Source organism: Anoplopoma fimbria, chromosome 6 (assembly GCF_027596085.1).
Source record: "Anoplopoma fimbria isolate UVic2021 breed Golden Eagle Sablefish chromosome 6, Afim_UVic_2022, whole genome shotgun sequence".
NCBI classification, from domain to species: Eukaryota; Metazoa; Chordata; class Actinopteri; order Perciformes; family Anoplopomatidae; genus Anoplopoma; species Anoplopoma fimbria.
In genome coordinates, this window is record NC_072454.1 from 17844382 (window position 1) to 17869045 (window position 24664).

The following is a 24664-nucleotide window of genomic DNA, read 5'->3' on the forward strand; positions in this document are numbered from 1 at the left end:
CTGCGGCGGCGGCGTGGTGTGACCGTTCATGAGCCCGAGGCATGGAGACGACCGCGCATCTGATGTCGTTTGTCACCTTTTGAAGTCGATACATTCAGTTTGGGCACAAGTAGAACATTAATGTTTACTGACGATGACTAACACTATCTCATTAGTGTCATGGAGTATTTGTAGGTGTCAAAAACATATTAACACATATTGGTTATTTGGCTGTGCGCATGCTTTATCCTTGTTGTGGCCAAATGGCTCCCTGACAGTGAAACAGCGGCAGAGCCAAAGCATTGCCCAAAGTAGACTACCAAATAAATACACTTCTAATAAAAAAAAAAGAAAAAATCCTAGATTCTGTATTCAGTGGGTCAGTGTTTTAAATGTGTTGATTTCAAACCAGAGAAAACCCACAAAGGGTGACCATTAGTTTCATTTCAAAGCTCTGTGTGTCAGGAGTCCATGGAGTAATGAGAATTTGGTAAACTCTGGTCCTGAACGTACTTCAGCTGAGATAGAACTCCAATGTGCCCATCTGATGCCCAAGTGTGCCAGAAAAGACAGTGAGTAAATCTGGAGTGGCAGCTTACTTTATTCTTCTAAAGATTGCCAAAAGACTAACTGGCAGCAGATAGTGATGAGGATGAAGTAATTCAAAACCTCTGATAAATAATATAACCAAGTTCATATTTCATTAAAACCCCTATTTCCTCAACTGTTATCACAAATATCCGATGAGATTAAATGTCTGAATTAGCTGTAAATACACATGGTATTGCTCCGAGTCTGTTCTATTGAAACACACCAGACTGGCCTACTTCATTATGCTCTCTGCTAACAAGTGGTCCTCAGTATACAGCTTTACTGCAATCTTCAGTTACAGTCCTTCTTACTCAGGGTAGCTGTCTAAACCACGTTAATCTGTTCTTTGTCTGCTTCACTTCAAAAATCCCTCTCCAGAATAGAAAAATCTCTTGTCTAAATGGGAAACAGAGAGCAGAGAGAATGGCTTGCCCGCTTTGGACACAGTGGTGGACATCAAAGGCGTAGCCGAGGATCCCCCTTCAGAATAGCAGCCATTCCAATAAGTGCAGTGTATTTGGATCTGCAGTTCAAAAGAGCCCGCCAGGTCTCTGGGGCCTTGCCACCAGTAGTCAGGCTGCACAGATGTTTTGAATGCCAGGAGAGTAGTTGGAAGTGACTGGAGGGAAGTCTGGTGACACGTGACACGTGCCTCCCTCCGTCCCTGACAGTGAATGTGTGTTATCATGCTCTGTCACTTAGCTTTAAAGCGACACCTCCGAAGTAGGAAGTCAGTTAATGTTAATGATGGGTTGTCTCCCAGCATGATTGTTATATAATGAAGGGTCTGTAGAGATAAAAATATATTTGACCACAACTTTTTTTTTGTCTGCAAACAATCATTTTGTGCTTTCTGTTCCCAAAAAATAGCAGTTTTACACACACACACACACACACACACACAGGTAAGGTTATATAAATGCTCCATCAGTTGAACTAAAGAAATGTATCCTCCAGAAGTCATTAACATATTAAGTCTTAATACTGACTAAAGCAAAAGGCAGTTTAAAAAAACAAAAACATAATTTCATTCTCAAACCTGAAAATCCTTTAACAAGCATCATTCCTGCTGTGCGTCTGTTGCTGGTGAATGTCAGCAAGTTAGAGTTTGCCTTTCTGCATAATCACAGTGGAGCTTAATATTTGAGCATCTGTAACGCACAAACGATTTATGTCCGAGAATGAATTCAAGCTTTGGAGTTTCTCTTTACACACATCCTTCTGCTGTGAACCCACAATGCATTTCAGAATGTTCCCATTAAGACTAAAGGTGGAAGCAAACACAAATTAATAACAGACATCCTGAGGACATCAATGAAGCATTTGAGGCCACCTTTTCACATCTCCTCAAGATCTTTATGGACCAGTGCATTGGTACAGTATGACATCACAGATATGAGGATTAACGAAACTGTTTTCTATTGTTTCTGGCTATAGGAGCCAGATGTGGATATACGCTTACAGAACAAAAATATCTACCATAACCATTTCAATGGTTTTCTCCTTTTGTTTTCTTTTAAATTCAATTTTCCTTTTCCTACTACGTCTTTGTTTGCAGTTCATCAGCATGTTTTTTTTCCCACTTGCAAAAATCTCACTATGTTGTTAATGGGGAAGAAAAAAAACAAACACGGTAACGACCCGAGGGCAAACAAGTGTCGACTAGACCCAGTCTGAAAAACACATTTATCATGCATCCATAATCCTTCCTGTGTTAATCAAATGATTACCCCATACCACGAGAATTTAGAGTTTGGCGCTAATTGCTAGGTTAGGTTTCTGTTGGCTCAGGTGCTGCATACTCTGCATGCTTACCTTCACAACTGTTACGCAGTGTGTGTGTGAAAGGGAACAGCAGGTCTTTAAAACATCATCAATTAAGCTGTTAGGACTCAGTGAATATGAGCAGTCTCGCCACAAAACAAGCCATAACACCTTTTTTAGTCTGTGCGGGGGCTGTTGAGATTAAACTCAGTAGTTGAGTAATTGCTGCGGGATCTTTTATTTACAGGAAGGTTATCATTTGCCGTGGAGATGAAAGTGGTCTTACACCGAGGAAAGTTTTTATCAAAACAGTTCACTATGGAACGCAACAAAGGCATCTTCGTCATCTTTCGCTTAATCAGTTCAGCCTTGAGTAGTGTAAATAACCTTGTGTCAGGAAAAGACAGATCCAAAGGGGAAGGTTTGGGAATTTTACATCCCTGTCATCTGGATAATTAATCTAGCTTTCTATTTCAAAAACACATTCAGGACATTTTCATGTGCAGTATTGTTTTTTTTTACTGAAAAACAAAGAACAAATTCAGCAGACTCAACATTTTAGCAATGCAGCAGTACACCATGTGGTGAAATTACTACGAATGCCCTTTTCATTACTTATAGCTACTACTTCATATTCGGGAAGTAAATGGGACTCCTTCCAGCACCATTCTCTAATAATCACCACAGCAGCAAAAAATGCTTCCATAAAAAATTTTGAACGTCTAAATATAGACACAAGTAAATAGAATAACTGTAGACAAGCTTTTAAACCGAACTGATAAAAGGGATTTGTCTCAATATAAACAAATATTCTACACTGTACTGGAGTTTGAGACCAATCCAGCAATGCTTGTGCAATAATTTCATGTATGTATTCACATATAAATGTATTCAGAAAGAAATCATTTAAATAGTTCATATAGAGTCTCTCAGAAGCACAATTAAGTGTTCTGTTGAATCGCAATGTTTTAGAAAACGTATAAAAAGCAGCTGCTAAACATTTGGCCCCTCCTCTGCCCTGAGACATGGGTGTTACTCTGCGTTGTGTGTTTATGGGTCTGCTGTGGCATGGACACTTAGACTTCGTTTTGACACTTTGAAATGAAGGTGTCAAGGGTCAATTCAGCTGCCCAGCTCGAAGTCTGTCTCATCACAGAGGTCAGGACAAGAGGAATATTTCAATCGTGAGAACTTCAGGCAGAGGAAGTCTCCCACCTCGTTCAGGTTTTGCAGCACCTGAGGACAAAGGAACAGTCTCAGGTTGTGTGTGTGTTATGTTTGAATCAGGGGGAAAAAATTAGCTTCGAAAGCCTCAGAGAGCAATGCCATGTGGGTAAATTTGTGTGTTACCTGGTTCAGCATGGCTCTGGTGTGCGACGCAGAGAGACAGAAGCGAGCTCGGGCCTCTGTGATCGGCGTGGCTGGAAAGCCGACTACCACTACACCAATTTTCCTCTCCAGCATTTCTCGAGCAAAAGCCCTGGTCAAAAATGAAAAGAGAGAAAATATCACTTTATTTATATTCTCGTTAACAAATGACTGTAAAGACAAAGAGTAAATCACACCCAAAGTATTTCTTTTGGTCAATTACAAGGTTCTGAGTGAGAATTTCTCTGCATCAAGTAAATCTCTATTAATTCAAATTGCTGGATTCAAATTTTCTGAATGTCACATTTCTCATAACCGGTGCTAAACAGATAGCGCTAAGATTGACTCTTCTTCTTATGCCTTTTCAGAATGACCAAACTTTGTGACAACACGCTACTCAAACTAAAGAACTAGAGAACTAAAATCAGAGCACAAATGGACATTAATTGTTGCCTATAGCCAACACAAAACTGACCTACATTTCTAACATTTTTAAGGTTTAAACTCTGAAGACCCCACACGCCACCTCAGCATGAGGAAGCTTTTACCTCTTTATCTCATCACAATTAAAGTTATAAGGAATGCTTCTTCGAGCCTCTCCAAATCCTCAATTATCTAGTTGGGATGTGTGGGATCATTCAATTAAAAAGAACGCATAACTAACAATTTGGAAAGGCTAGAATCAGCATATCTCTGATGACTTCTACTTTAATAAGTCCAAGCAGTGAATACCTCTTAATTTTGTGGCATAGTGGACAGTTTGGAGAATTCAAACCATACAATGTGCTTGAAAATTGTTAAGTGAATCTGACGCCGCCAACGTTGACAGTCTTGTATATTTTAGATGATGTGTGTGCAAAACAGCGCTCTGTACGGATGCTTGTGTAGAACCTCAACCTAACACCAGAACAATTATATGTTATAAGCCAAAAAAAAGTTAATTTGATACATAGAAAAATAGCTACAGATACATTACGGTCATGCAGTTAAGAAATACCTAAGAAATGCACTTCAGTTTTGTTACAGGAGAAAAATTCCAGAAAGTTGGAAAACCCTGAAAAATTATGAAATAACAAATAACAATGACATTGAAATTGTTATCCAATTGCTTCAAAAGATAATTGTGATATTGTACTTTTTTTTTCCCAATCATCATTAATGCCCATGAAAATTCAGAGACGTAAAACCAGAAGCTGCTGATTATGGCAACATTACTGGGTGGGGTTGGCCTTTTCATGGATATTAGTGGTGACTGGAATTGAAAGACACTTTATACCCAATTGATTATACCTGAGAGGGTCAAAGAACCGCGGGTTGTACCTAATCAATACCTGATGTTTCCTCTAAAGTGGTTACAGAAAGCCAGTCTACACAAACAGTGTGTGTGTGTCATGGCAGCCATCCAAACAACTTAGAGAAATTGATTGTGACGACAAGTGATAGTAAAGTTGATACTTGAATAAATAATAAAATGAGTCTATGCTCAATGAACGCCCCGATAGTCCTGCTCTTTAAAAGAGGCAGGTGTTTTTGGTGAGAGTTTAAATGTACTTACACCACTTTGCCTGGCATGTAGAGCAGGATTGGAACCACAGGTGAGTCATCATGGCCGTAGATGATGAAGCCCATCTCCTTCAGCCTGGCCCTGAAGTATCTGGTGTTCTCTGCCAGTTGGCGGATCCGTCTAATGCCTACAATTAAAACAAGCACACCACCAGATAAGCATGAGTAAAAAACACCAACTCGCTGCTTTTTTTGAATACATATTTCTCCTGTCCCCTGCAGGGAGGGAATCACTTGTCAGTAGTAGCTAATGTAGTGTGAGATCTCTGCAGTGCCATCTCATCCTGAGTCCTGCACCTCCATCTGGGCCATTCCAGCCTACGCTATGAACTAGCTCATGATTACAACTCAGCTGCGGCAGCAGATGGTTCAGTTTTGTCCGCCTGACGGTGTGGTGTACGCACTTGCACGCTACCAAAATGAGGGTTTGGAAATTGGACGCGATGGACTTTGCACAAAATAAGTGACTGTGGACTGCCACTGGAGCGCAGCCATGACTGAAACGGAATACAAATAATGCTTAAGTATCACCTGTATTTCACATAAATGTATTAGAAAACAAATCAAAGACAGCAGAGGCAGCCTGCCCTGCTAACACCCTGTGTTTCCAAATGATGTGAATCACTGGGGAGCCTGGTGCTCCGTGGCTGAAGCAGAGTTTGGCACAGCTCAGCCTTGGAACACAGCTTTGTTTCCCTCTGATTACCTGGGAACAGATTGGCGGTTCTTTCATGGGGATGTAGGGGAGCACTTTAAACCCCCTTATCTCAGCAGAGAAAGAGAGAGAAAGAGAGGGAGGGAAAAACATGACATTCAGGCATCCGCCAAAAAGCACAGGCCCCATTTTATAAATTGCTCCTCTCTGCTAAGATAGAGGGCAAGGAGGTCAGAAACCTGCTTACAGACTCAGAAATCATATGAGTAGGTGAGAATGTGCAGATGTAGCTGTCTGTCAGGGCTTTTTCCACGTTTCAGAGCTCCAGTTTGCTTTAAAGTGCGAAATTCAACATCAACGAGAAAGATGAGGGGGGCAGAGGAGGACTGAGAGAAAGAGGTATAAAAAAATGATCCGGCATATAAAGAGTGTGTGACGTTTCTTGTCACAGTGGGTTTTTATTGTGTTGTGATGGATGTTGGAGCCAATGTTTTATAGGACTGCACTGTTTGCTGTGTTCCCTGCCCTCTAAAAGACAGGTCAAGACTCATTTTTCCACAACAGGTATTTCGCTGGGCTGCGTCAGATGCAAAGCATGTCTGGTTCAGAGCCAGATGAGAAAGTTAATCATCTCTGCATAAGAGACAGGCTTTGGTCCTTGGGGTGATTAACCCATTTCAAAACCCTATGGCAGACATGTTGTGTATTTTTTGTCTTATTGAGCACTTTTTCAGGCTGCATTCATACCATATCAGGCTTTACCCTAAAAGTTCTGTAAATTTGGCCAGAATGTACTAGTACTTACCACTGCTATCTCAACTACTACATGTACTAACTCTATTCCCACTACTTCCTTCAATTACAAATACTACCAGAACTACAACTACAATATCTCATTGCTCTGGCAGTATTGCAACTGGTCTGGTATTGACTACTCCCCTGCCCTAATGTTTAATGCCATTTAAGCAGAAACTTTTCAGAGGTACAGTGTTTCTCACAACACACATATGAAAATGATTTCCTCCACGTCAGGGTCACGTGTGCTCAGGGACTGCATGCCCCCCCCCCCCTTTCTACCACTACAGACCCCCGTAATTGCTACCACGTTTTCTGACCAAGCAGCTGTTTGTCTTTCCCTGCAGGTCTGGACTTACTCCTAATGTTAACGTCGGTACAGTCTGCTGGTTTTGGTTTGCTATTGTTTCCATAAAAAATTATATTAAAAGGTGTAAAACATTTTATAAGCCAGACATAATATTTGTCTGTGTAAAGAACATCAGGTTTGACGAGCATGTGGATAATAAGACTGAAATTGAGGGTGATGTTTCACTGTTGGGGGGGCAGCCACAATGAGCTCAGACACTCACCTTCTGTGCTCCCGTCTTTTCCCATGATGCACTTCATGGCACGTATGATCTGCTCAGTGACAGGAGGGGACATGGCCGAGGCGTATACTGCACTGTGAGAATGACTGCGCAGGTAGTCCACAAGCTCCTGTAACACGGGACACACAGACAGTCAGCAGAGATACTATACAGTACGTTCACAATACATTTTGTTTTACACATTTAGAAAAACATTAAGAAAACATTAAGTGTATTTGTGTTCACTGACATAAACTGTTCATTTCAGATCTTCTTTCAAACAGAAGTGTGGCCCTGCACTGTTATTGTAGCACCACAAGAGCGGGCTAATGTTTAGTCAACACCTGAGAATGAATTAAAATACCTCAAGTCATTTCTCTGACGTTATGACTATCTTGGCCTTGACTGTAAAGTTGCTCTGGACCCTTTCCTGCTCTCCACTCTGAGGCAGCCAGCTCACTAATTTGAGAAGGAACCGTCGCTGAAATGAGCCAGAATGAGGACCGCCATGCTCATTACTCCTAAATGTCAGCAGGAGATTAATTCTGCGAGTGGTTGTCAAGAGAAGAGCAGGGTTTCAGGAAACCCATTCGGTCATGGGTCCTAGGAGCGAGTGAGTGTAAGTGGTCTGAGGTTGGGAGCGGAGCCTGGAGCGCTGACGGGGCGCTGCTCAGTGGCTGCGCGGTGGCCAGCGGGTGCGGGGTGATGACACGTAGCCGGAGATGCTGTCTGGCCACCATTTCCACTCACAGCCATCTGTCCCCACTGGGGCTGAGGCTATGGCTTCACACACACATGAGGGGAGGGGATTTAAGGGGAAATGCACAAACGTAGGATAAGAACCTTGAAACAACCTGACATCTGCTTTCGTTTAAGGCGGGGGATTTTCACCGCTTTAGGGCCCCCGCAGGATTTCGCTGCGACCAAGATAAACCAGTTAAGGGAACATGTCCGAAATCCATCTCACGTCTGCGGCGTGGACTGACAGCTCAGGGTGTTTCCTCAGCCACAAGGTGGCCGCAATACTGATGTGGTGATACATGTCCACATGTCACGGAGTAGGAGTGGTGCCAGAACAGGGCACACACACTTCAACGGACGTATTTAATAACCTACTCTCACTGCAATCCAGTTTTTGTGTAAAGGGTTAATGAATAATAGCTTCCTCCATGCAAGGTTGAAGTGAATTAGAAGGAGCTTGGAGCGTATTTATTGGGATATTTATTTTTGGGACTCTCATAAAATAGCTATAACATGACTGTTTTCCAGAAGACATCTGCAGAGCCTTTTGTCGGTCAACCCGTTCCACTTAATGTAGGATTTGGGGGATTTCACCGCAACAACAAATACGTAAAATCTGAAGGCTTTCTCTCTCTTTTCCTGCCCGCTTCTTTCAGGACTTTACTACAGCCAGCTGTCAAACCAGAGTGTTCGTACTTCAAACATCATCATGCTTGTTAAAAGTTATCCTGTTAAATCTGGAGCGCAGTTCCGACGGACGCCACAAGAAGGGGCTGGCTCTCTGCCAGCTTTACCTTCTTATTATGGCAGAGCAGGGCCGAGCCAACATGAGGCGACAGAATACCTAATTCAAGCAACATGGCCGTTTCCTCTGTTGCTTTCTAATCAACTGCCATGTTGATTAGTATGTACTAAAGTGTACTTTTTAATGGAGTAAAAAGGAATTACAAAGGCCCGAAGCCACAGCCTGGGGAACATTTGTTGGACACATGAGAGCTACGAGAGAGAGGGAGGGTGTGATGGAGTGTGTGTATGGTTAGAATCAGACCTGGGTAAAATAATATTAAAATACATGGTGTGCTTTCACCTGCTATGGAACCAAATGGGTTAATATTGTTACTTTGTACAGACAATGGTTGCCTGGTTGTTTAAACAATGTCAGGAAAGTATTAGAAATTCATCTCAGTTAATTCATTTTATAAGAATATTTTTACCTAAGGCTGTTTCAGTGATATTGATCCCACCTACACGCTGTATATTTTGAAATGTATCTTGACGCTGTTTGGGTCCAGGAGGATTACATTTGCATAGCAACCCGACTAGTTTCTGCCTGACTGGAAACAGATATGATGAATAGATAACTATGCTGTGTGTCTTTTTGTATTATGTCGTTTTCATTCACTCTATACTGCCAGCTATCTAATAAAACCTGAAAACTCTAGGTGAAAATGTGTTAGTAGGCCTTTATTTATAATAAATGTGTGGAAGAAAATCAGTATAGAATTAAATTCTGTGACCATCATGTATTAAATGATTAAAAGACAAAAAAAAAAAAATGAAATCGCATTCATAATGACAAAGCAGTGAAAGAATATTGACTACAAACAATAAAATGAAAGCAGGAAAAATGAAACTGAAAATCTAAAACTTCACAGTTACCTTTTTCCCTGCGATATAGCCTCCAGCAGCCCCAAAGCTCTTGGTGAAGGTGCCCATCATCACGTCCACGTCGGCTGGGTTGACATTGAACAGCTCGGTCACGCCCCTCCCTGATGGTCCCACTGCTCCGATACTGTGGGCCTCGTCCAGGTACAGATATGCTTTATACTTCTTCTTCAGAGCGACGATCTCAGGAAGTCGCACCACTGAGCCCTCCATGCTAATGACATGTGAACCACACAAGCAAAGCATACGGTTACAAAAGGAAAAAAACATGTGCACATTTCATCAATTATAAACCACACTCTTAAAGTGATTGGGTTTAAAAGGAAAATAATCTGACCCCGGCCTCACTTCATCCCCTGCAGAGCATCTGTACATAAATTTATATTATATAATTTGACAATGTTCCAAGAATCTTTCTGCTGGACTCTTTCACTTTACTCCCACTTTACTCCCACCTCTCTCCCATCTCTTCCTCCCCTCTGCTGCAAGCCTTTTAAGGCTACAAACAGACAGCATCGGTGAGTGTACGGCTGGAGAAAATAGAGCAATCCCAGACCTGCTATCCTTGCTATGGCTGAGAAATGACACAAGACAGGGTTTCACCAGGGCCTATGTGGACATCAAAGGCAGGGCCAGGATATAGCTAAGCATGTTTACTCTCTATCTGAGCCTTTTGATGTTACAGGGAGGCAAAAGATGGAGCATTAGTTCTTGCAGGGCCGTACCGAAAGGTTTCTTTAATGTCTCAGCCTGACATTGGGCATTATTGCCTGATAAAGACAGTCTGATTACACGCAATTAAGTTGTCTCTAAAATTAGCAGGGCTGTTGTGAAACTACTGGTTATGTTGATACCAACTGATGGCCATGTTCCAGATATTGCTCTTCATTTGATAAAAGTACTGTCATAAAACAATTAAATAAGCGTCACAGCTGACTGATCGTGTAAATGTGTTGAGGAAATAGAAACATGTCTATGATGACTAAAAGCACAATGAATATGCTGTGTTTTAGTTCAGAAGGGCTGAAATGAGGCTAAAAAGAGGGATGAAAGGAAAAAAGAACATGTCCGTGATAAACAGTTGGAGCTGGGGGTGTAGCCAAGTCAATCTCTGTGGCTCCATTTGGCCTTGATTTGGAGCTAATGAGCAGATGGAGAGGGTCACTAATACTCAGGGTAGCTCGCTGCCGGGAGAGACACACGATACCTTTCTCTTCTCTTCTAGTAATGAAATGCTACCCAACCATAGAGACACACACAAACACACACACACACTCTATTATTCAACCGTAGTGAGGGAGGCAATTGAAAAAGAGACCATTACAGGGACTGCTAAACACAGGTTGAAAGTTAAAGCTCTCCTCAGGTTACAGTTTAAGATTTCAACCCGAGTCTGGCTGTGCAAAACTCTGCTTAAGACCACCTAAAAGCTTCCACTTACAAAGATTGGTACGATAGCTCAACTAACCAACGATATGCATCTGTGAGAGAGCGACTATTCCAGTGTGTGTGTGTGTGTGTTCTTCAATGACAGCTGACCTATAGATGCCTTCCACCATGATGAGGATCTTCTTCCAGGGCCTGTGGGTCCGTGGCTGCCCTGAGCAAACTGCCTCTCTTAGCATCTTCTCCAGACTGTGCATGTCTGACACACACACACACACACACACACACACACACACACACACACACACACACACACACACACACACACACACACACACACACACACACACACACACACACACACACACACACACACACACACACACACACACACACACACACCATTTTATTTAACACGCAATCATGTTTGTAAGTGTAGTGTAGGCTTGTCCTATTCAATCACATGCAACTAAGCGAAGCAAAAAACAGATCCAGTGTATAGATTGTAGCACAAATCAGATCATAGCTTGCAAGAAAACAATTAAAAGCACGTAGAATAACAATTCCCACAGGGCAGGGCAGTTCACAGAGTACACATAGCACTGCTTTATCTGCAAGGAACACGTTCCACAAACCACGCACAGCAAATACCTCTGCATTCTGATGCAAAGGAACACCTGCGGTGTCTGCATCAGGCAGGTTTACCGACTGAGCTAAATATGGGTTTGGCCCAAGGTCTCCTCGGTGCCGTCGGCATGGTTGCTTAAAATTAGGATTGCAATTTTGGCTTCAGCAAAATAACTTCCCTTTGGTGTTTAGAGTTTATAACAGGTGACACTATTAATGCTCCTATGCTGTAAGCCAGCAGATGGCAGTGTTGAATAGCTGTGGTTTATATAGCAGCAAAGTATGACCACAAACCAAACATTTCCAGCTGAGCAGCTAGTGAACCTGTCACAGCTAAATTATCTGCCATAGATGATCGATAAAGCTCCCTCGGCACAAAAACAGGTTTAGTGAAGAGGCAGCAGATGTTCTTCTGAGAAAAATCACAACAGAGCACAACCAGTGCGTCCATTATTAACCATTAGGAAACCAAACAGTGAAAGAGAAATCCACAGTGGTTTGTTGAGTGCACAGACAAGAATGAGCAAAAGATTATTTCCCAGTTAAGCACTGATTTGAGATAAGCTGTAAGACTGTGCTGAGGGAGACGGTGAGTCTTTGCTTCGACAAAGAGGAACATGCACACAGTTGTGGATGTCCTCAAAATGTTATTATGTTTTCTTTGCACTGTTATAAACAAAGCCTAACTTCCAGTGAAAATTTGATTATTTGAAAGAATAAGAATGCCGACCTTCAAAATGAGCGTCCTTTATCTGTGAGTATTTGAAGAATTTCAAACACACACGCCTCACAATGCTAGACTGGAAAAACCAGTTAATGTGCCCTCTGATATACAATTCCACCCTTCCATGTTAAACATACACTGCTGACACACTTCCAATACCATAAATAAAGGCTCTCTCATATTTAAGACAGAGGTTGCGACAATGAATCTTTATTGTTTTTTAAACTTATCCGTTGATGTGGCTGAGTTGATTGGTCTAGCCCTCTTAGTAAACATCGGCCTTGTACTAATAAAAGTGGGAATGAATGTCTGGTGCTGGCGGTATAAAAGAAGGGAGGGGTCAACTACTCAGGTGCCCGAGGGCTCTTTGCCTTTACACAGGCCTCTGGGATTTCTTTTGAGGACTCATAACTGACTCTGCTTGTACCTGTCAGGACACATTTGCTGCCACAGGACTAGCTCATTTGTCTGTCTCCTGAAAGAGCAGTGAATGTTTCCAATGCAAGCACGGTGAATGTTGATGAAACAGTTCTCCCTTATCTTATCTATTGACAACATGTAGCTCGATCAGAAAATGGAGAGCATTTAGTTTAAGTACGGTGACATTTTAATAGAAAACAAACTCTGACACAGATTTTGCTGCTCTGCTGCTCATTGACGAAACAAAGTTGTGACTGTGAACTGAACCCAGAGCTTTCAAATTTGGTGCTCTAAACACAGAATGTTAAGTAGGTCTTTCCTAAGGCAAAACCTGTACCACACAGAAAGTAACGTGTTCTCACAGCAGCAACAGTTTGGAGTGAATAGAAGAAAAACTAAATAATGTGATCAGTGGTGGCTGCACAAACAGAAATTCAAACTTCATCAACACATAATCTACAGCAAGATACATCATTACGCTATTTAAACAATGATTGTTTGGCAGGAGCATTGAATGTTAAGCACCATCTTGGCAAACTGGAACAACACATTATGGCTTGAATAAAGCTGTGTATCGGGTTGTTGTAAGGCAGGAGCACTATGACTCATGGCAAAACAAAAGAGTTCCTGGACTTACTGTTGTGTTTGTACACCCGGATTGTTGCTCCTGACAGTCTGGCCCCTAAGATGAGGGATGTGTGATTGAGCTCATCGCTCAGTATCAAACCACCCTGGAAATCAGCACAGAGAAAAAATGTCATTCAAATTTTTCCCAGGAAAGCGATTCAATTACAGTGTCACAGCTGAATCACATGTTCTTTTATTATTAAAATCAAAAAAAATTACAAACTCATCACAAGATGATGACATTTGCATAGACAGTGTAAGATGTCATTTCAGAGGTCTATACTTAGAAGAATATAATTAGCTTGTAGATGCTATCATCAGTATAACCGCATACACATGAAAATCCTACCAGTGTGTGCTACCAACATACACAATTCTATCTGGGTTTTTTTTTGCGAGACTGAATTATTTTCAATTATGTATTTAATATATGTTTTGTGGCTTTGTTCTGTGACCTTGTTCAATGTGCTGTATAATAGTTGTTGCTCTAAAAAGGATCCATCTGGCCAATCATGTATCATCCCATTCTTGCCCCGCCTCCCATTCATACCTCCATCATAATGCTCTTTCTCTAGGTCCTGTATGATAATAGTTGTAAGTACTGCGCATGTTAGAAATGCATTTCATGTTTGATGAAGTTTCGGCCGACAGACACATCAAAGTTTTCCTAATGAAGAGTATGGTGCTTCATATTCCATAAAAATCAGTATGCAAATTAATTCAGCTGTTCAACGAAATTCTCTCCAGAACATTAGCATATTTAACACTGAAGCTCTGAGCATTTCACTGCATTAGTTTGAATGAACTCCTTTAGAGGGTATGCTGACACCATCTCAGTGACGGATACCCTCGGTTTGGCCTGGGGTCCAGCTGGCCTGGTCCCTGGTCTACCAGCAGCTGTCACTCTAATGTAGCTCTGCCTGCACAGCGAGGCCTGTCCTGGCACGGCCTGTCCCCGTAGGAGAGAGTTGGCAGTGTGGGTTGACCCCCAGCCCCTGCAGGGTGACTGTGGGGGCTGCAGCCTCAGGGGCTCAGGGGCTGCTGCACCTCTTGAGCTGCATAAACGACCCCGTTCTCATCACTTAAACAGCCGACCTCCCCTTCTTCCTGTCCGTTCCAATCACAGACATTCCTGCTGTGTGTTGCCCCTGGTAACCCACGGCTGTGTGTGTGAGCTAGGCTGGTGTGCCGGCAGGCCACAGTATGGTTAATCAAACCCTTGAGTAGTGCTCTTAACAAAGCCTGCCCTTCCTTGTCTATGTGACTGAATGCAGCTATGTGTGCCCAGAGCCTTATCCTCCTGGCTACTGTAATGTTTAATTATGATTTTAATTAATGGGGGTGGGTCAGGAGATGTTCGCATCTGAGTTTAGTTGACTGCATTAATTTAGGCCATATGCAAGGAAAGAACAAAAGCTAGGCTAATGAAATTAATTTCTGCTGCGCTGTGAAAATGACACCCATATATAGTAGGACTTCCTATATACTGTATGTCACATTTAATGTGTTTAATCACAAACCTTGCCAACGATTGCTGGAATGTTCATTGAGTTGGTGGCGAAACCCATCCCAAAAGTCATGGAGGACTCCACTCTGAGGAATTTGGCCACAAGTTGCTCCAGTTCTTCGTGGATGCTCAGGTTACCTACAAGACACAAATCACAGAGGAATAACTCATCCTGACAAGATCACTGTACCTGTTGGTTTATCTCATAGCCCTTTGGTCTTTGGCTTTTCTGTTTTTTGTCATCCAATCACAAGCCTTGACAGAGATGAATGCCTCGTGATAAATAGCAAGAGACCCACATGAAACAGCCTGGGCCACCAGCACACACAGCATCAGCAAGCAACTCTCTGGGCATTTGAAAGGATTTATAAAGACTCAAGGTGTGGTAAATTTGTAATTTAGTTCAACTACCCTTTTTTCATCCCAGGTAATATCAAGGCAAGTCCTGCAAAATCTAAAATGGTTCTGCAGCACAATTTTGGGACTGAGGCAGTTGGTTATAACCCAATGTGACAGGTGGGGAACAGAATTCATTTAGAAAATTTATCACATTGTAATCTGTCAGCTGACATGGTGTTTTTCTATTTTGCGCAATAAAAATGGGATTTTCAAGTGCTTTCAGTACCACCCCTGTGACCTGCTGATAAAAAAGAATTACTGTTATAATTCTGAGTTACATGGAGAGAGGTAGGCAGTGAAAGGTTCATATACACTGTATTTTATTTCTGCTGGCTCTGGGCATTTCTACTAATATATAATATATATATATATATATATATATATATATATATATATATACACACACACACATATATATATACATATATATATATATATATATATATATACATATATACATATATATATATATACATACATATACATACATACATACATACATACATACAAAACACACTATACTTACTAAAGTTGTTACTAGTTATACTATAGAGTAATGTTTACTGCATTAATAATACAACCAACTCATTAGTAATGTTACTAAAAACTGTTAACAAGAGGTTTAACGATACAGTGCAACAGTACTTTAAAGGTAAAACTTCCAACATCACAGCAGAAACACGATAAAAACTGTCAGTAAAAACATCCCTATTAAACATTTATATTTAGTTGTACAAGAAAACACTACAAGATGAAATAAAGTACCATCAAAGTAAATAAAAATGAAGCCTGGTTTTGAGATAATGTGACATTAAGGCATTCCTCTTAAGGAAATACTAGTGTGTTCATTTCATATACATGGGTTACCTATTCATTGACGTCATAATCAATAACAATCACCACCGGGAGCGATTATTTAAAAGTTCATACACTCAATGTCTCAGGAGGACTGGAAAATGTGTATTGAGTGATGTGTATAAAACCATAACACAGTGAAGCAGCTCTGTCTTTATCCCAGTCAAATCGATTCATACATTTCCTCAACCACTCAGGCTCACATCTCCAGCTGGCATGTGCAGAATTTTTTATCAAACTGCATCGGCATTTGCTCTCTACATAGAACATTTTTACACGAAGTCTGGATACTCTGCAGGTGAGAGAGAGTCCTCATTAGATCACACTCACTTTGTTGACTTGAGTTAGCGCTTGAGTCATATGCATCTCATTAAGCTTGGTCTCCTGCCCCTGAATGACCAGAGTCACCTCTCTGCCATCCCAATCATCAAGCTATGAAACAATTGCCAAGGTTGTAAAGCATTATTGTGGAGAGACAATAAAGATTGTACTTACAAAACTTAAAACTAAATCCCTCTCTTTCATTGTAAACATGTGACCGTTTCTCTTCAAAGGCTTTACAACAAGAAAAAAAACTAGCCTGGATGGGTTAATCATTTCTATCACCAGGGTCGACTTGAGTCTCAGCAGACAAGTACAGCATTTATGGCTTGTTTTCAACTCTTGTACATATAAAACAGTGTCATTACATTAATTTAGTGTACAGAGTATGGTGAAATACGTACTACTATGTGGTTGGTAGCTGCACATTCAGTATGTTTTGGTAATTTGTCATTCATTTAAATGCCTGACATCATTATCTAAAATACTGTATGTTAATGATTGCAAGAGAAGCTGGACCAGCGAGCTACCCATTAATACAAACCCATGAATGTTTGACATGTCAGTTTATTTATAGGGAGGGAGTGCTTTCAGTGCACTTTGTATCTACTTTTACATGTTTATTCAATAATCTGTGCACTTACGTACTGTATATGGTACTTGTGGCAGAATTATTTAACTTGACTTGACATCGTGTTCAAAAAACCTCTAGGAGTTGACCTAAAACTCTAAAATTAAACTACAGTTTCTAAAATTATTTCATATGAGATAATGTATAAGGAGAGATGAGATGAAACATTTGAAAAAGAACCTTGAATCCAACACATTTGGACTTAAATCTTAAGAGGATGTGAGCAGCACAGAAACGATTGAATTATTTACAGGGAGTTACTACAGGTCAATAGGGTCAGCCCTTTTACTAATAGATATCACCATGCTACATATGCAAATTATGCACTATCTTATGTGTGCTAATTAGCATACATTTCTAGAACAGAAATCTTAAGGTTTTGATAAAGCCATCATTCTTGTTTCATTTTGTTGTGATATTACAGACAAAGGTTTTAACTGAGAGAATTTTTTTAACTTTGAATCACTTCATCAATGAGAAAATACTGTTAACAGCCTTAAAAAAAAAATCTGAATTTTTGCCATGTTTTTTGGAATAACATGCCATGTAAATCAGGTTATTAATGATATATGAACCAACCCTGCTGTACAGTCTTTCAGAATATAGATAATTATGAAACTTCCCCAGTTGAAAACTTACATTAAGACAACTTGTAATGTAAATGTGTGCTGTACAGTTAGGAGAAATCTAGATGCAAATGGTCAAAGTAGTGAAATAAACAGCTAAATGTGTATTTTGGATATTTTCCTTCCCCTAGTCTGAAAGAAGATATGTTATGCTAGAAAGCTAGCCCAAAATCTCAAAATTGACCAATACAGGAAAAACCTTTAGTTTCTGGTCTTAAATCATCATTTTTGTTCTGAAAATCGGTGCTTTAAAAAAAAACAAAAAAAAACACAACCTGTGTATCAATAATACAAATTGCCGCGCACGAACTAAAACACTGGTGATGGGGTTACTGTTACTATAGAGATAGTCGGGTCTTTAATAATTGATGCTTAATAAGGTCACATGGGAGAAATACATTCCAGTTGTTCCTTAACCCTCTCAGTGAGCCAGCTGAAACACGGATTACAAACCAAGGGAAAAACACTCCCATTTTAAAAGAGAAATAAACATATAAATAAATCACATAAATGAATAATGGATGGTGTGGAGGAGAGTGTGTGTGTGTGTGTGTGTGTGTGTGTGTGTGTGTGTGTGTGTGTGTGTGTGTGTGTGTGTGTGTGTGTGTGTGTGGGGGGGTACTTGCAGTCTGACAAAAAAACGTATATCTAACGATCACTTGCCCTCAAATTCCTCTGGCTTTCTCTGCTCTTTTAAAACTGCTGATATCATGAAACACGAGGCAGCTTGTATGTCAGCTTGCTGCTAGCCTGCTCTCAGTAGATATACAGCACGGTGATGTCAGAAGTATCATAAACTGAACATCATAGACAGTAAGAAAAGGAACTACTTTTTCTCAAGTCAACTTTGTGGCCTGTTCTGTTAGCGCCATTATGTTTACCCATGGTCCATAGTTTGAACAATAAACAGCTGATTGCCGATCATCAGATTAAATTGCCACAACCTCGCTATACCGCAAACTGAGATCCTGGCGCACAAAGGCACTTAAACACCATTAGAAGCTGGCTAAAAGTTTAGAGGATGAAACACCATTCAAGATTCATCTGAAGCCACAGATGCCATTTTCTGATCCTTTGCTGTTCTACCACATCCATCCATCCTTCCATCCATCCATCTATCATCTTAACCGCTTATCCTGCTCAGGGTCGTGGGGGGGGGGGGGAGCCAATCCCAGCTCCCAGCTGACATTGGGCAAAGGCAGGGTACACTCTGGACCAGTCGCCAGACTATCGCAGGGCTGACAACCATTCACACTCACCTTCACACCTATGGGGAATTTTTTTCACTTCCATCACATATATTCTTTTTGCATCATGCCTAATGCCCAGGGTGTTTCATATTATTACATACCAGCGTGGCTATAATTTCCCCCACTCCTCAGTGTGGACCAGTATGTAATGATCTGAGCTTGTGCCCAAATGGTACATAATTCAACAAAAGGTTGAATAATTTACATTACACTGCAGCCAGTGAAAGATAATTAAACATGCGGGCAGTATAGCTCATGAGAGAGATAATAAATGATGGCATATGTGATGAGGGCGATTGGAGTTTCATTTCCAGTTTGATACTTAACCGAGTCAGTGTCTTTAGGGTCTGCCAGAGACTTTTAAAATAGAAGCACATGTAAGAAATGTGAAGCACTGCGAGGTGAGGTGAAAGAGACACCGACCGCCATATGCTCTTTTAACTTGAATTATGAGGTGGATCTTAATTGGCTAGATAGATAAAAGATAAGATAAAAATGAATGCCCTTGTTGAGACTAGCTTAAGAGAACAAGTGCCACAAGTTTTGTTTTCATCTGTTCAACTGCACGTTGACCACAAACTCACCCATTTCCTGCCGTGTGCTGCAAACCCCAACCCCATACTGCCGTGTTTTGTCTGCCACCGTTTTCAGGAAATCAGGGTTGTTCTCAGCAAAACCGAGGTAGTTGTAGGAGCCCATGTTGATGGCATTGTGTATCGTCCTCCCGGTTAACCTGTAAGCATGTTAACATTAGGCAACACTTCGCCTTTTCTCCTTTCATTTCCACACATAGGCAGAGAATTAATTACAAAGTATGAAAAGTAAACAACTTTCAATTAAACACAACTGCTAATCCTAAACTTGTTTCCTTGTCATTGAAGTTCAGTTCATTGAGGGGCAATTATAATACTGCTTATATAAGGTAAACAGCAGTGACTGCGTATGTAAGCAGCATTTGTTAATCATATTTCTTTGGACATCTTTAAGTATATAATCATATATTCACAAGTCATTATGCTGTTCACTTGTACCTCAGCATAGGATGAACTGGGAAAAGGTGGAAGGTGCGAGTGTCATAATTATATTATTGTAATTAGGCAAGCTAAGGCAAATCACAGAGTCAAGAGCGCAAAGCCTCAGTGTACATCAGCATCTGGGTTTTAAAATAATTTTAGGAGAACTGCTCCATTTCATCAAATTACCTTCTCCCATGTAAACCTGCACACAACTATATCCAACATCCTCATGTCTCTTTTCCCGGATCACTCGCTGACTGCATCATTCCTACTCTTTCCAGTCACGTTAAACCTCTTAAAACATGTAATCCACGCCTACCCCTCTTTCCTGATTCATAATGTCATATCCCCTCCCTGCGGCTCTGTTCATATTCCTATTCATAATATATTCCCTGACCCTGCTGCGCAACACAGAGGCATCTTAACTGGATCCAAAAATTCAGGGCTGACATATCCTTGCTGATGACATACACCCATGTGCTTTAGTTTCTATCTCTCCCTATTAACTCAGAGAGCAGGAGCTTGATGAAGCCAATTCAATTTTGGTTGTTGAGTTTTTAGCCACAAAACAGGGATGTTGTGTTCCTACTTGCTGGCCTGTCTTAAGCTGGAAAGATGTTTATAAGCAGTAAATGTATATATGATTATGACACGACAGTATGTCTAATCTGCAGTATGTTTTATCATAAATGACTGGATCAAAGTACCTGAATGTCCAGTTGTAGTCATCAGACACCCTCTCCATCAAGTCAAAGACGGGACCTGGCAGGCTGCATACGGGACGGTTCCAGTTGTCTCGTACCCTCATGTACAGGTTTCGAGTGTAAAAGTTCTCAAAATCTTGATAAAGTGGTACGAAATCCTGAGAGCAAAGAAAAACATTTTCAACAGCTTCACAGTAAGCAAGGACCAGGATGTCACGGAGCAGTTCAACAATAAGTTACAGTAAGTAGCTTCTCAAATTCTGACACACTCAAAGTTATCAAGGCACAAAAACAAAACAAATAATTCGTCTTTTTCTTTTCCTAAAAATCGTGTAAAAAGATTCTGCCTATTCTTTATAGTATATAGAGGTGGCTTCTTTTCACTCAGTGGCTTCAGCATCTACAAGAAAAAACTAAACATTGCCACGTTGATCTTGAAGTTATAGAAATTGAGCAGGGAATCATTAATTTCCTTTAGTTTTGTGTCCATATATTTTCTTGCACATCCTCTGAATGCAGTTTGTCAAGTTAGTAGAGGCTCTTCTATACAGTAAATGATTTGTGTTTGACGCTCTCACTCTTTAAGACTACACAGGTGTTCATTTTATTATGTTTAGCTTTGTACTAAATCACAGCAGCTGACATTTGTAATTACCTTAGAAACATTCAAACCATCTTTTCAGGTTTTACTTTAGGAGAGTTAGATCTACACTGCTGTAGCCTTTACACGAATAGTATGTGTTTGTACGCAGTAATCTCCGCTAATGTTTACCAATCTTATTTGAGCATTTGCTTTCATTATCCCCCTTTGTATGTCGGATCTAATGAAGCCACAATAACCACAGAGCCAACATACAGTAAAGCTCTTCTTCCCTTTATTTCACAGTGCAAATGATTGTTGTAAAACACAGGGAGTGATATGCCTGTTTATTCCTTTTAGATACAGATGTCTCTGCCTATGGTAAAAATGTAATAGGAGTCACACAAAATAAATAATTTACTACTACAAACTTTTCTTAACTGTTATTTTTGGATTTAAAAAAAAATCAAATCTATGGTAATACAATGGCTCTTATGTGGCAGGGCTCAGGCCTTATCTTGAAACTAAAGCAGTTACAAAAAAAGAACCTGAATCCTCTGAGATTTAATTAGGATCTTCAACAGATATTCTCTGTGGTGTCCTGTCTCACCCATGGCAACATTATAGTGCAAAGGAACATGAAGGAAGGAGGCAGAGAGAGGGGGCTTAAGAGCAAAAAAATGAAATAATTAGGGGAACACAAAATGTGTTGACACCCAAGGCATGCCCGCTCTTCTATTCCAACTGTCGGGGTGCATGTGTGTCTCTGCAGTATGTGTGTATGCCTGCAATATGCCTATGTTTGTGCTGATTGCATGGTTTACCTACCTTCTGTTCCTCTCTTTCCTGGGCAAGGTGGCACTTCTCCAAGCCCACAGCTCTGAGAAAATCTCTGAAGTAGCCGAACAGCGTGACAATGCCAAAGCCCAGGTATGTCATGACAGCCACATACATTGGGGCCTGTTCAAAGGACTCCTGCCTGTGCTGCCTGGAGGCGACACCAGTCCCTGGGCCATTTTTCTATACAACAAGAGACCCACATAAGCTTTCATACATTGCAGGAGAGACAAAAGAGAACAATACTATTTAAATTGAAGTTGCTTGACTACAAAACCAAGGGTTTCAATTAACACACCATTTAACGTAAATTAAGAGGAGACAGATACTGGCCTACTGGTGCACAGAAGTTTCGGTAACATATTATTCAACACTGAAGCAAGCAAACTGGAAGAATTTTTACATGCACACTAAGGGGTAAATTTGTAGACACGCTAATTTTGTCAATATAAACCCACATAAGAGATACCGCTGTACTTGATGGAGCCAATTTTGGCTAAAATCGTTGGAAGTAACTCAATAATGTCAGAAACATTATCGGGAAAATACCTATAGTGTTGCAGGTGTTTGGGAAGCAGGTACCACCATATAAACATAACAAACATAAGCAAAATGGCAAATATGAAGGCCTTTTTACTAATGACAATATTAGTCTCAGTCTTGATAAAACTTTTTTTTTTTTGCCACCACCAAGGAAAAATGTAACTTCCGGCTGCCATTTTTGTTTGGTTTAACATATCGAATGGTTCTCTGTGGAACGGACGAACTTTCCTGAAACATTCGGGGATGTGCTGACGTCAGACCCTTAAGCACAGGTAGGTTAGGTGTCGTTGAACGTAACTGCTTTGGTTAGTCTAGTTAGCGTCTAATTAAATGATGCCATGACGCTAACTGTCAACAACTGTCATCAGGCTCGATGTTGCATAAATCCATCACTTCTGTGTCAAAGGTATTAACAAAATGTACAAACTGAACCAATAACAAGTGGTGGTATAGCTACTGCGTTGTTAATCAAAGTTAGTTCTGCATGATAAAATATAACATTAACAACTTATAATATATAATATAAGGTTACTATAATATGACAATACAACGTTGCAGAAATTCAGGAGAACCGACTGTCTTTGCAGCCTACAAACCAAGTGAGCTATTTGTAAAGACATCAGTAACCCGCCAAAATCACGCAAAGGATCATGATGTAAGTTACAGTCAACAATTCAAACGAAACCAACAGTATCGGCACCCCACACACCGAGCCGAAAGCAAAAAAACCTGCTTTTGTAAAAGGGAAGAATTTCAGGGCGCGGTCTTTGGTTAATTTATTGCCGTTTACTCTGTGCTGCCTAGAAACTAACACATCCATTGTGAAAAAAAAAAAAAGAACAACAGCAGGCAAATCATCCCACAGTAAACGCTAGTTTATAATGCAACTGTATGCACAACTTCAGATAAGTAGGCATTCATATAACCACACGCCCATTGATGCCTCGTAACTCTTGTTATGATGTGGGGCTGTTATGTTGCTTGAGGCATGTGTGATTGGTGAATAAGAGTTAGGGTCACAAATCGTGCTTACGTCACGGAGGTAGTTTCAGGTAAAAAAAAAAAAAAAAAAAAAAAAAAAGCAACGATTAAATAAACATTTGCAACAAAATGGCAAAAAAAAAAGACCTAAGTCCATGCAGGAACCTTAAATCAGGTGCGCGAAATAAGTTGGTTCACACAAACATTGTTGTAAATAAGTCGTACCTCTCTCCTGGTGTGATAGCCATTGCTCTTGATTTCTTCGCATTTCAGCCCATTTAGGCTCAGCTGCGGTACGTTGCTGTTTGCCGCAGTTATTGCCATATTCCTTAATGCAGAGCGGCGGCGGCGGCGGCGGTCTCCTCTGTGTGACTGTCAGGTGTGCTTCACTGAACCTACAAAGGTGACTTCCTCCTTTTGTTGCCTCGGTTCAGCCTCATGTGAATCGTTGCTGTGTTTGAAGATCGCTTCTCCAAATAAAGTCACACTTTCAGTTATTGCACTGTTTCAATATCCTGTAAATGTGCCAACACTTTCTCTTCTCCTTTTATCAAGAAACTAAACTTAAAGTAGATTGAGTTTTATATATATATATATATATTGAGTTTTTTTTTTTTATATATATATATATATATATATATATATATATTGAGTTTTATATATATATATATTGAGTTTTATATATATATATATATATATATATATATATATATATATATATATATATATATATATATATATATATATACACGGCATATTTATTTATGTATAAATCTTATGAAATATAAGATAAGATAAGATAATCCTTTATTAGTCCCACAGCGGGGAAATTTGCAATATGATGAGTTCAAGTACAACTAGTAAACATATAATATAGTTAAAACTATATATATACAGCATATTTAATTATGTAAAAATCTTATGAAATATGATGAGTTCA

The 24664-nt window shown here is 40.3% G+C and overlaps 1 protein-coding gene across 1 annotated transcript; it reads right to left on the reverse strand.

Moving 5' to 3' along the window:
• Positions 1–1897: 1897 nt before the first annotated feature.
• On the reverse strand, positions 1898–24178 carry sptlc3 (serine palmitoyltransferase, long chain base subunit 3). Its single transcript, XM_054599929.1, has 12 exons — positions 23950–24178; positions 22192–22383; positions 20787–20941; positions 19648–19796; positions 14995–15119; positions 13485–13578; positions 11230–11335; positions 9685–9904; positions 7288–7414; positions 5258–5393; positions 3685–3814; positions 1898–3570 (listed from the first exon to the last, which is right to left on the reverse strand). Exons 1-12 carry the CDS (start codon positions 24046–24048, stop codon positions 3457–3459), a joined length of 1647 nt encoding a protein of 548 aa, XP_054455904.1. The 5' UTR covers positions 24049–24178; the 3' UTR covers positions 1898–3456.
• Positions 24179–24664: the final 486 nt, after the last annotated feature.